The sequence below is a fragment of the Mauremys mutica genome, chromosome 4, assembly GCF_020497125.1.
Source record: "Mauremys mutica isolate MM-2020 ecotype Southern chromosome 4, ASM2049712v1, whole genome shotgun sequence".
Lineage (NCBI taxonomy): Eukaryota > Metazoa > Chordata > Testudines > Geoemydidae > Mauremys > Mauremys mutica.
The window spans coordinates 154,277,039-154,288,457 of record NC_059075.1 but is presented as its reverse complement, the minus strand read 5'-3'; the positions used below and the strand labels follow the sequence as shown (position 1 = coordinate 154,288,457).

General features: G+C 58.5%; 1 protein-coding gene across 1 annotated transcript; it reads left to right on the top strand.

Annotated features, from left to right (window-relative positions):
• The first annotated feature begins 202 nt into the window (after positions 1-202).
• Positions 203-9,510, top strand: LOC123370423 (zinc finger protein 646-like). The gene is made up of 2 exons (XM_045016992.1): positions 203-730; positions 4,271-9,510. Exon 2 carries the CDS (start codon positions 4,429-4,431, stop codon positions 9,508-9,510), a length of 5,082 nt encoding a protein of 1,693 aa, XP_044872927.1. The 5' UTR covers positions 203-730; positions 4,271-4,428.
• Positions 9,511-11,419: the final 1,909 nt, after the last annotated feature.

The following is an 11,419-nucleotide window of genomic DNA, read 5'->3' as shown; positions in this document are numbered from 1 at the left end:
GCGGAGCAGCGCCGCCCCCACGGGCTGGGGGGTGAGAGTCCCACCCCCACGGGGGGGCCGCGGAGTTGCCTTGCCCGCCTGGAGCCCCCCCCCGCAGGGAAACCAGCCCCCCGGCGGGCAGGTGTCTCGTCTCTTCCAGGGGAGCGGGGAGCCCCCCCCGGCGCGAGCCCCCCCCCCGGCTCGGCCCCCCCCCTGCGTTGGAAGAACGGGGGGTTCGCCCGGCCCGGGCGCTCCTGCCGCCACCGAACTGGGGTTCGCGCCCCCGGGGCTCTGCCTCCAGCCTCGCCGACCCCTGCGAGCGCCGCTCTCCAGCAGCTGCGGTGGGGGGGTCCCGATCCCGCCCCGGGGATGTGGCGCCCGCCTCTCGGACACCCCCTGGATCCGGAGCCTCGGGGCTGGAGCCCCTGGGAGCGGCTGTAGCCAGCACGTCGGGGGACAGCAGCCGGGAGCGCCCCCCTTCCAGCCTGGATCCAGACCCCGCTGGGATCCAGCATTGAAGACTGAACTCCACCAAAAGTCTGTGCCGGCCCCTCCCCTGGGGGATAAGGCACCCCGGGGAGCCCTGTAATTTTGGGGCTACACATTTCCTCTCTCCCTTGTACCCTGAAGATCCTGGGTTTGCCTCCGCGTCTGGCTGTCGCTTGGGGTGTGACTCCCTCCCTGGAAACTGCTTCAGCTCCCCTGCCCTGGCCTGGGTGTCGCCTCTGGGATGCTGTTCTGGACCCTGGAGGTAAGAGGCCGGCTTTGGGGGGTGCTGGGTTGTACTGGGGGGGGGGGGGCAGGGCCCCATCTGTGTCCTAAAGCCTCATGAAGTCTTTTAAAACACTTTTTCCTGGTGTGCTTATGAAGTGGGTGGAGATTGTTGTTCTCGTTTTATGAATGGATAAACCCTGGCGCAGAGACGGGGACTTGCCTGAGGTTGCAAAGGAAGTGTGTCTCAGAGCTGGGGACCCAGGAGTCCTGGCTCCCAGCCCCTCTCTGCTCTAACCCACTGGACCCCACTCCCCTCCCAGAGCTGGGGAGAGAACCCAGGAGTCCTGGCTCCCAGCCCCCTCTGCTCTAACCCACTAGACCCCACTCCCCTCCCAGAGCTGGGGAGAGAACCCAGGAGTCCTGGCTCCCAGCCCCCTCTGCTCTAATCCACTAGACCCCACTCCCCTTCCAAAGCCGGGGTTAAATCCCAGACGTCTTGCTAATTCCATCCTCCCTCCCTGCAATTTTAAATTAGATGCAATTGTTTCTCACCCTTCCTTAGCTAAAAATTGTGTGGAGTGGCGGTGTGTCCTATATGCCGTGTCCCGCCCTAGAAGCAGCTGCATTGCAATGCAGGATGAGTAATCCCCAGGCAGCATCATTATGTGGCTGTTACCCAGCTGACCCTCCCCAGAGTGGCAGCATCTCAGTGCCAGGCGAATCATCCCTGTGCTGCATTGCTGTGCAGCTGTTCCCCTGCTGGCCCACCCCAGAGGCAGCCGCATCTCAGCGTTGAGTGAAATGTATTATCCCCAAAAACACGCCTTAGCTGTCCTTTTCTCTACCAAGGTTGTGGAGTGGCCTAATTTACCTGCTCGCTATGAGCACGATCAAGTCACGTTGGAGGCTAGAAACTTTGAAAGCCTGTTTTGTTTTTTTTTAAAAGGCTCCCAATTATAAAGAGTGACTGAATGGAAAACAGCCACCCACCCACACCCGCCGGTTGACCCGCCCTGAGAGATTGCTGTTCCTTTAGCAAACTGTGGGCCATTGACAACTCACAAATCTTAAAGTTCCCCCAACAGATTGCGTGTCGTGCCGCCAAAAATTCTTCTCCGGGGCTTCCACTTCTTATGCGTCATCTCCAGCCCGTGGTGGTTTTTGCTTGTGGGGACAGAAAACATCCTTTGTTAATTTTGCCTTGTCACATAAATCCTGTGTGTTTGGTGCTGACCCCTGCTAGAGGGAATCAGGGCCCCCAAGGTGTGTGTGTTTTCCCACCCTGATGTTTTGTTGATCTTTAACATGTGGAGCCTACTACAGGTGTTCAGAACCTCAGAAGTAATATATGGAGATATGCCTATCTCACAGAGCTGGAAGGTCATTGAGCCCAGCCCCCTGCCTTCATTAGCAGCACCAAGTGCTGATTTTGCCCCAGACCCCTAAGTGGCCCCTTCAAGGTTTGAACTCACAACCACTGGGCTATCCCTGCCCCCAAGAAATGGCTTGATGGTGCTCAGAAATAGGCCTGGGTGATGTTGCATTTTTTTAGGGGCAAAGGTTACAAATTAATCAAGTGTTTTTTTTTCTCTGCTGCATCTGAGTTATATTAGCACTGTATTTACCTCTTTACAGGTGGCAATATGGAGTCATGCCCTTTTCTAATTACTGTAATTAAAGCAGTGTGCCTTAAGTTAGCCGTGCCCTAGTCGAGGTGAAGACACTTATTGCAGGTGTTAATGATAGCCTTACTAAACATGAGTTGGTATCTGTTTTCCCCAGGTAATGATGGGGAAACTGAGGCACGGGGAAGGGCAATGACTTATCTTGTTTGGTCATAGAACATCAGGGTTGGAAGAGACCATTGGAGATCATCTAGCCCAACCTCCTGTTCAAAGCAGGACCCATCCCCCAGACAGATTTTTGTCCCAGGTTCCTAAGTGGCCCCTTCAAGGATTGAACTCACAACCCTGGGTTTAGCAGGCCAATGCTCAAACCACTGAGCGATCCCTCCCCTGCTTGGGGGGTGAGTGACTCAGTGGTCAAAGAAACAGAGTATAGAACTCAGGCGTCCTGACTCCCAAGCTCCACTAACCCCGAGAGCAGCAGTTCTCAGCCAGGGCTCTGAGGTCCCCCGGGAGGGGCTGCGAGGAGATTTCGGGGGATCCACCAAGCAGAGCCAGCATTAGAGTCACTGGGGCTCAGGGCAGAAAGCCGAAGCCCCACCACTCAGGGCTGAAGCAACGTTGCTTCACGGGGCTCTCTGTGGCGTGGGGCCTCGGGCAACTGCCCTATTTGCTACCCCCTAACGCCAGCCCTGGCTTTTATATGCAGAAAAACTGTTGTGGTGGCGCAGGTGAGCTGTGGAGTTTTTATAGCATGTTGGGTGGGGGCCTTAGAGAGAAAAAGGTTGAGAACCCCTGTACTGGAGTCCAGTCCCCTCTCAGGGCCAGCCATGGAACCCAGGAGTCCTGACTCCCAGCTGCCCCTCCCCCTGCCTTGCACCCTAACCCACTAGACCCCACTTCTCTCCCAGAGCTGGGGATAGAACCCAGGAGTCCTGACTCCCAGCTGCCCCTCCCCCTGCCTTGCACCCTAACCCACCAGACCCCACTCCCCTCCCAGAGCTGGGGATAGAACCCAGGAGTCCTGACTCCCAGCTGCCCCTCCCCCTGCCATGCACCCTAACCCACTAGACCCCATGCCGCTCCCAGAGCTGGGGATAGAACCCAGGAGTCCTGGTTCCTTTTGGGAGAGAACTGAGTGTTCGTGACAGTGAGGGGTGTAGATCCCTGACCGGGGCGCGCACAGTTCTGCCAGTGCCCCTCAGTCTCGTTCCGCAGACCCCTGCAATGCCAGCCCTGGGCTCCCCCTGCTCTGCTAGTGCCCCTCAGTCCTGCCCTGCAGCCCCAGGCTTTTCTTAAACCGAGTGCTCATCCAAAACATGACACGAGCGAGGAAGCCGGGGACGGAGGCCTGCTGACTGTTTCATTTGTAACCTGTGCTCGGCCTGGAGCTAGTCCGCAGAGGGGACAGCCTGGTTCCTTTGCGTCCCGGAGAGAGCTGTCCGTGACTGGTGGTCTGCCAGGCAGGCCGGCCGGCTTCGTTTTCCCTTCTCAGACACACTGAGACATCAGATGTTTGTCTTCAGTTTCTTACATGCTGTTTTATGTAAAACAAGACTCCTAGGTTCTATCCACAGCCCTGGGAGGGGAGTGGGGTCTAGTGGTTAGAGCAGAGGGTCTGGCAGCTAGGACTCCTGGGTTCTGTCCCCAGCCCTGGGAGGGGAGTGGGGTTGAGTCGGTTGGAGGAGGGCTGGGAACCAGGATTCCTGGGTTCTCTCCCTGGCTCTGCTGTGTGGCATTTGCTGTCTGATATCCTTCCACCCATCAGGGTATCAAACTGCATAGGCCAGGGTAACCCCGTCTGGTCCCCGTTTCTGTGCCTCCTTGGGCTTAGCTCCCCTGGTCTGGAGAGGATGAAGCCATGGGTCCGGCAGCAGCCGGATGTGAGCTTGTATGTACGACATTCATTTGGCGCCGTTTTAACCCCTCTTCCCTTGCTTGTGTCCCCACAGCTGCCGCCTTGGGATGCCATAAGGAGCCAGAGAAGGAGGAGGAAGAAGCAGCAGGAGGGGATGCAGGCTCGTTGCGCCGGAAACGGAGCTTTCTGGGCTGCCGGCCCGGCCCTGTGAAGCCGGCGGAGACAGTGCCCTCCCGCCGTCCGATGTGAGCGATGGAAGAGCCCGGCTGCGAGCCAAGCCAGCCGCAGCGGGAGGAGCGGCCCTTCAAATGCGGGCAGTGCCAGCGTAGCTACCGCCACGCCGGCAGCCTGGTCAACCACCGGCGCACCCACGAGGTGGGACTCTTCACCTGCCTGCTGTGTCGCAAGGAGTTCTCCAACCCCATGGCCCTGAAGAATCACCTCCGCATCCACACCGAGGAGAGGCGCCACCGGTGCCCGGACTGCGGCCGCAGCTTCCGCATCGCCTCCCAGCTGGCCAGCCATCGCCATTCGGCCCATGGCCAGAAGAGGGAGGAGGACGGGGAGAACAACTTCCAGCAAGGGCAGGACTCCTCGTCGTCGGAGGCCGACGTTTTCCCTGCGCTAGAGGGCGGCGGCGCCGGGACGTTGCTGAGCAACCTGGAGAAATACATCGCCGAATCGGTGGTGCCGGCCGATTTCTCCCAGCTGGAATTCCCCGGCAAAGCGGAGGAAGGCCAGGAGGCCCCTGGCGTGCCGGCAGAGGAGCGGCGCTATAAATGCAACCAGTGCGATAAGGCCTACAAGCACGCGGGCAGCCTCACCAACCACAAGCAGAGCCACACCTTGGGCGTCTACCAGTGCGCCGTCTGCTTCAAGGAGTTCTCCAACCTCATGGCGCTCAAGAACCACTCCCGGCTGCACTCGGAGTACCGCCCCTACAAGTGCCCGGTGTGCTGCAAGGCTTTCCGCCTGCCCAGCGAGCTGCTGAGCCACCAGAAGGCCCACGAGAAAGCCCGGTGGGCCGGGAGAGCCCCCTCGGAGGGCTCGGAACACAGCGTCTCGGAGGAGGACTCCATTGAGACTTCGGCCAAGCTGGATATCTACCAGCCGCCGGCAGCTGCCTTCGGAGAGGGCACCCCCTGCAGTTTGAAGGACGGGGCGAAGGCTGGGGGCGGGGACCGGGGCAATCCGGATGGGGAGCTGTGCGTGAGGTGTGGGGGAAGCTTCGCCGATGAGGAAGAGCTGAGGAACCACAGCTGCCTCTACCCGGAGGAGGAGGAGGAGGAAGAGGAGAAAGAGGATGGGGGTGGCTTGGCCCAACCCACGATGGATTCGGAGGGAGCCTGGGAGGCCAGCGGTAAGGACGGAGACCAAGCACGGCCCTACCGGTGCGGGGAGTGCGGCCGGACCTACCGCCATGCTGGCAGCCTCATCAACCACAAGAAAAGCCACCAGACGGGCGTCTACAGCTGCAACTTCTGCTGCAAGCAGCTCTTCAACCTGGCGGCCCTCAAGAACCACCTGCGGATACACCTCAAATCCAAGCCGGCCTCCCGGCCCGGCCTCCAGTACTCCTGCCCCCCGGCGCCCGAAGAGGCCGCTTGCCACCTCTACCAGAGCCCCGCAGAGCCAGCTGGTGGGGAGAGGGCCACGGAGCCGCCGGGCCGTGGGGAAGCAAGTGGAGGAGATGCTCTCAAAGAGGAGGAGACCGGTTGTGTGGAGGAGGAAGAGGACGGGGCATCAGAGGAGCGGCCTTACCGCTGCGGGGAGTGCGGCCGGACCTACCGGCACCGGGGTAGCCTGGTCAACCACCGGCACACCCACCGGACGGGCGTCTACCAGTGCTCCCTGTGCCCTAAGCAGTACTCCAACCTGATGGCCCTACGCAACCACGTCCGCATGCATTTCCGAGCGGCGCGCGGCAAGGAGCGGGGGAGTTACGCCTGCACCAGCTGCGGAGAGAGCTTTGAGGAGGAGGCAGAGTTCCAGTGGCACCAGCTGCGCCATGCAGCCGGGGATGCCGCCCCCTGCCCCCAGGAGGGGAAGGAGGAGGAGGAGGAACCGGGCAGTGTCCACACGCAGGAGGCGGCGCTGCTGCTGGCCATCAAGCGAGATGTGGAGGAATTGGAGGCGGCGGGGCCGGCGCCGGGGATGTCTCACATCTGTGGCTGCTGCGGGATGATCTTCCACGACCTGGGCAGTTTGCAGAGCCACGCCCTGGCGCACGGCGACGGGGAAAAAACTGGCACGGGAGAGGGTGAGGCGGAGCTGCCGGGCAGACGGGTGTACAGCTGTGAACTCTGTGGCAAGTCCTACCGCCACTCGGGCAGCCTGATCAACCACAAACAGACGCACCAGACGGGGGATTTTGAGTGCTCGCTCTGTGCCAAACGCTTCTCCAATGTGGCTGCCTTCAAGAGCCACTTACGTGGACACCAGAAGCCAAGGAAGGGCCGGGCGGAGGAGGAAGAGGAAGGGAGTGTGGCAGAGGCGGAGCCCAGAGATGCCCCTGACGGCACGATGCAGCCGGACGGAAGTGGAGATGTCGGGCGTGGTGGCCCGGAGAGTACCCGGGTTGGCGAGGAGGGGACGCTGGGCGAGGAGGAGTCCCAGCGGAGCTACAATCTGCGGGGAGGCAGCGCGGTGAACGGCTGGCAACACCCGAAAGAGGAGGAGGAGGCCGAAGCGTCACCGTCCAGCAGCCACAACTCTCAGCCCTACCCGTGCGAAATCCTCGACCACAAGCACAGCCAGCAGCTGGGCATATACCAGTGTTCTCTGTGCCCGAAGGAGTACTCAAACCTGGAGGCACTGAAGAGTCACTTCCGTGGCCATGCCACGGCCCAGCAGCCGGGCGCCAGCACCGAGGAACGTCCCTTCCTTTGCAGCCTCTGCGGCATGATCTTCCCAGGCGAGACGGACCTGCAGCACCACCATGGCCTGGCTCATGACAGGGAGGGGGAGCCTCGGGAAGGCAGCTTGGAGGCCGGCAAGGATGCCGCTTTCCCCGGGTTCCAGCAGGAGGCGGAGGGGCGCCCAGATGAGCGCGACGGGGAGGAAGAGATGCTCCTCTCCCATATCTGTGGCTACTGCGGGCAGACGTTTGACGACATGGCAAGCCTTGAAGAGCACAGCCTGGGCCACCGAGAGGAGAAGGAAGCGGCGCTGGCTGATACCACCATCCAGCTGCGGCTGGGACCGCGTCCGGAGCTGCCGGAAGAGCAGAAGTCCGGCCTGACGCCCCCAGACAGCCGTCCCTATGCCTGTAGGCAATGTGGGAAAACCTACCGGCACGGCGGCAGCCTGGTCAACCACAAGAAGACCCACCAGGTGGGAGATTACCAGTGTGGCGTCTGCTCTCGGCAGTACCCCAATCTGTCCGCCTACCGCAACCATCTCCGTAATCACCCCAAGTGTAAGCTGAATGACAGCCGGCCGCCCGGCAACGGGGACGGTGTAGGGAAGGAGACAGCGCTCCCGCACGGCAGGGAGGGAGGAGAGGCGGCTGCGGCCCCAGCTCCCGGAAAACAGGACCCAAGGGCCAGCGATGGCGAGGAGTGCAAGCTGCATGTGTGTGACGTCTGTGGGGAGCTGTGCCAGGGGGCAGCGGGGCTGGAGGCACACTGTGCCGCTCAGCACCCGGAGGAGGAGGAGGAGGAAGAGCTGGTCAGTGTTGCCGAGGAGGAGGGCGGCAGCGGCGGCAGTGGGGAGGAAGGTGCCGCATCAGAGCGCCCCTTCTGCTGCGAGCAGTGCGGCCGGAGCTACAAGCACGCGGGCAGCCTGATCAACCACAAGCAGACCCACAAGACGGGCCTCTTCCGCTGCGCCATCTGCCAGAAGCTCTTCTACAACCTCATGGCCCTGAAGAACCACAACCGCATCCACTTTGAGACCAAGCGCTACAAGTGCACCCAGTGCCCCAAGGCCTTCCGCCTCCAGAAGCAGCTTGCCAGCCACCAGCGTGTCCACCGCGAGAGGAGACCGCCACTGCCCGCCTCGTCCTCCAGAAAGTTGGCTCACGCCAAGAGAGCAGGCAAGGCCCACGCCGACAGTGGCGGGGTCTCGGAGCCGCCCGCTGCCTCCAAGAAGGACCCCGAGGAGCGGCCATACCGGTGTGAGCAATGTGGGCGGACCTACCGCCATGCCGGCAGCCTTCTCAACCACCGCAAGAGCCACAAGACCGGCCATTACTGCTGCCCCGTCTGCCCCCGGGCCTACCCTAACCTCATGGCCCTCAAGAACCACCAGCGCATCCACTTCGAGGTCAAGCGCCACCGCTGCCCCGACTGCGGCAAAGCCTTCAAATGGCAGAGGCAGCTGGTGAGGCACCAGCTGATCCATGCCCAGCGCCGGCCTCGTCCTGGCAGCAGGAGCTCCCCTGGCCGCCCCTTATTGGAGGGCAATAGCCTTGTCCGGAGCAAGACGGCACGAGAATGGCGGGCCGCCCGGAGGGAACAGGGCAGCAGCCACATTGACGCCTCAGGTGGCCACAGTGACGGTGGCCATCTTGGCACTACCTCAGGTGGCCATGTTGATGGTACCTCAGGCCCTCATGTTGACAGCAGCCATGTTGGCAGTGCATCAGTTGGTACCTCAGGTGGCCATGTTGGTGGTGCCTCAGGCAGCCATGTTGATAGCAGCTCTGTTGGCGGTACCTCAGGCAGCCATGTGGGCAGTGCATCAGTTGGTGCCTCAGGCGGCCATGTTGACACTGGCACCCAAACCCCAGTGGGTGTCACTCAGGTGCCCCTTGGCCCTTTCCAGTGCCCGGTCTGCCCCAAGCAATTTCCCACCCCATCAGCCCTCAAGAACCATGGCCGGGTCCACACTAAGAAGCGTTTTGAGTGCTCGGAGTGCGGCAAGGCCTACCGGGCCTCTCGGGACTTGGTCCAGCACCTGTGGCGGCACCAGGCCGAGGCAGAGGCTGGGTCCACTCCTGGCACCAACGGCCTGGTGGACCAGCGCCCCTACAAGTGCGACCGTTGCGAGCGGACGTACCGCCACGCTGGCAGCCTCCTCCACCACAAGAAGGTCCACACCACCGGTCTCTACCGCTGTCCCGCCTGCCTGAAGGAGTTCCACAACCTCCTGGCCCTCACCTACCACCTCCGCACCCACTCGGACAAGAAAGGCCGCCGCTGTCCGGACTGTGGCCAGGCCTTCCGGACTTCCAGCCGGCTGGCCAGCCATGCCAAGGCCTGCCACGGCCAGGCCGGCTACGCCAAAGCCAGCCACGCTGCCACAGGAGGGGCTCAGGGGCCTGAGGCGGGCTCCTGCCAGGACGCGGGGGTGGATGGCAGTGCCACTGCTGCCATAGGGCAAGTTAGCTGAGGGTCGTGCGAATGACTGTGCGAATGTGTGGGTGGGTGGGGGACGAGAGGGGATGGAGAGATGGAGGTGGGGAGTCAATGTCTATCGTTGTCCTAGCACCAAATCATTAGGAAGGGGAGGAATTTTCAGAGGCACAAATGGAGGTGGCTGGGAGAGGTGCCCAGTCTGCCAGTGGGAGAGAGGCAGTTTGTGGGTGCCATGGAACAATCAGTGAGGGAGGTTTTGGGGTGGACCCCAGTTCTCCAATGGGTGGGTGAGGGGAAGCGGTGTTCGTTTGATTCTCTGCTGCCTTTTGTGCCTCTGAGAACTTTCCCTTTAACCCTGTGTTACCTTGTTTCGGCCCCTAATTCAGGAGAGATCTTAAGCACCCGCTTTACTCTAAGCACGTGCTTAAATCCAATTGATTACAATCAAGTTTTTAATCAGCTTGGCCGTAATTCTCAATAGATTCCACTGAAATTGGTTCAGATGGGGCTCCAGTGATCTCCTGCACAGGAGCCTGAACGTTGTGGTTTTAAAAACAAAACCACACAACATGGGTGCCATGTTTTTATTTTGGTTTGGTTTGGTTTGGTTTTTCGACGTCTGTAGAATTTAATTTTCTGGTTTGTTTTGACCAATTCCCAGCTCCTTTTTAAATGGTGTCTGTTACTGGAGAAGAAGGACATTTAAAAAATTGCTTTCATTTGAAAAAATAATAATTTTGCCCCTAAAAATTGACACGTGGAAAAAAATCGTCTCCTTTTTTACCCCCCCCCCCAAAATTGGCTAAGATGCCCCCCTGCAAAAAGTCTAAATATATTTAATTTCAAATATCTGTAATTTAACAAAAACTTTTAAAAATAGACACATTTTGTCTGAGACTGTTTTTGTTGTGTTTTTTTTGGAAGAGGGAGAGAATTATAATTATATATGGAAATTTTAAATTTCCTCCTCAATCAGCAAAAGTTGGTCTTAAAACAAACAAACTTTTTTGTAAAAGAGGAAACAAAGTACTAAAAAGGCACACTTTTTGTACTGAGAGCAAATTGCCTTAATTATAATAATTTTCCTCCCAAAATAAAAACAAAAAAAAATTTTAAAAAGAGAAGTAAATTTCTGTATAAGGCAAAAAGGAAAATACAAATTTTAAACCCCCCGGAAAAGAATCAAATCTGAATTTTAAACCAACTTTTCCCTTGTGAACAACACACATTTGAAACCATTTGCTTGGAGACTCCTTTTGGGGGGGGGGGGGGGGAAAACAGCCCAGAAAACAGTACCAGTCTTTCAAGAGAGAAAAATGTTGGGGTGTTTTCAACTGAGGTATTGAATTGTGATCGTAGAAAAAATGTCCTCCTTCGTGGGTTGGGATAAAAGATAGTTATACCTCCCAGAAATAGTTATCACTGTGCTACTGATCCAAGATGTATGAATATTTTTTATTGTCCTCTGGTGCAGAATATGTAAGTGTATTGCAGAAATCCTGACGGTACTCAGATCTCTCTCATAAAGCAGTCTTCTCTTTTAGAAACGCCAACACTTAAATTTTTCCTGTGTTTGTCTCGGTACGTGGAACGGTTTTAAAAGAAGATTCTGCGCCCCCCCCCCCCACTCCAACCACAAAACCAAAATCCCAGCCCCCTCCAATCTAACCCATTAGACTCCCCTTCCAGAGATGGGGATAGAACCCAGGAGTCCTGACTCCCAGCCCCTCGCCATCCCCTGCTCTAACCATTAGTCCTTGCTCCCCTCCTGGAACCTTGTTAATATTTAAGTGACCCTTGTTCTTCCCCCAGCTGTAATTTGGTGGCTCTGCTGTGTGGAATAAAAACCAATAAATCTGAGGGTTTCCTGCCCCTTTACATTCAGCTCTGTTATTTGTAAGTAGCTAAAGTTTGAGCTCCTTGCAGCGCTGATCTCTGGGCTC

Excerpts from the sequence above, each read along its gene's own strand:
- LOC123370423 (XM_045016992.1), top strand. The coding sequence starts at position 4,429 with ATGGAAGAGCCCGGCTGCGAGCCAAGCCAGCCGCAGCGGGAGGAGCGG.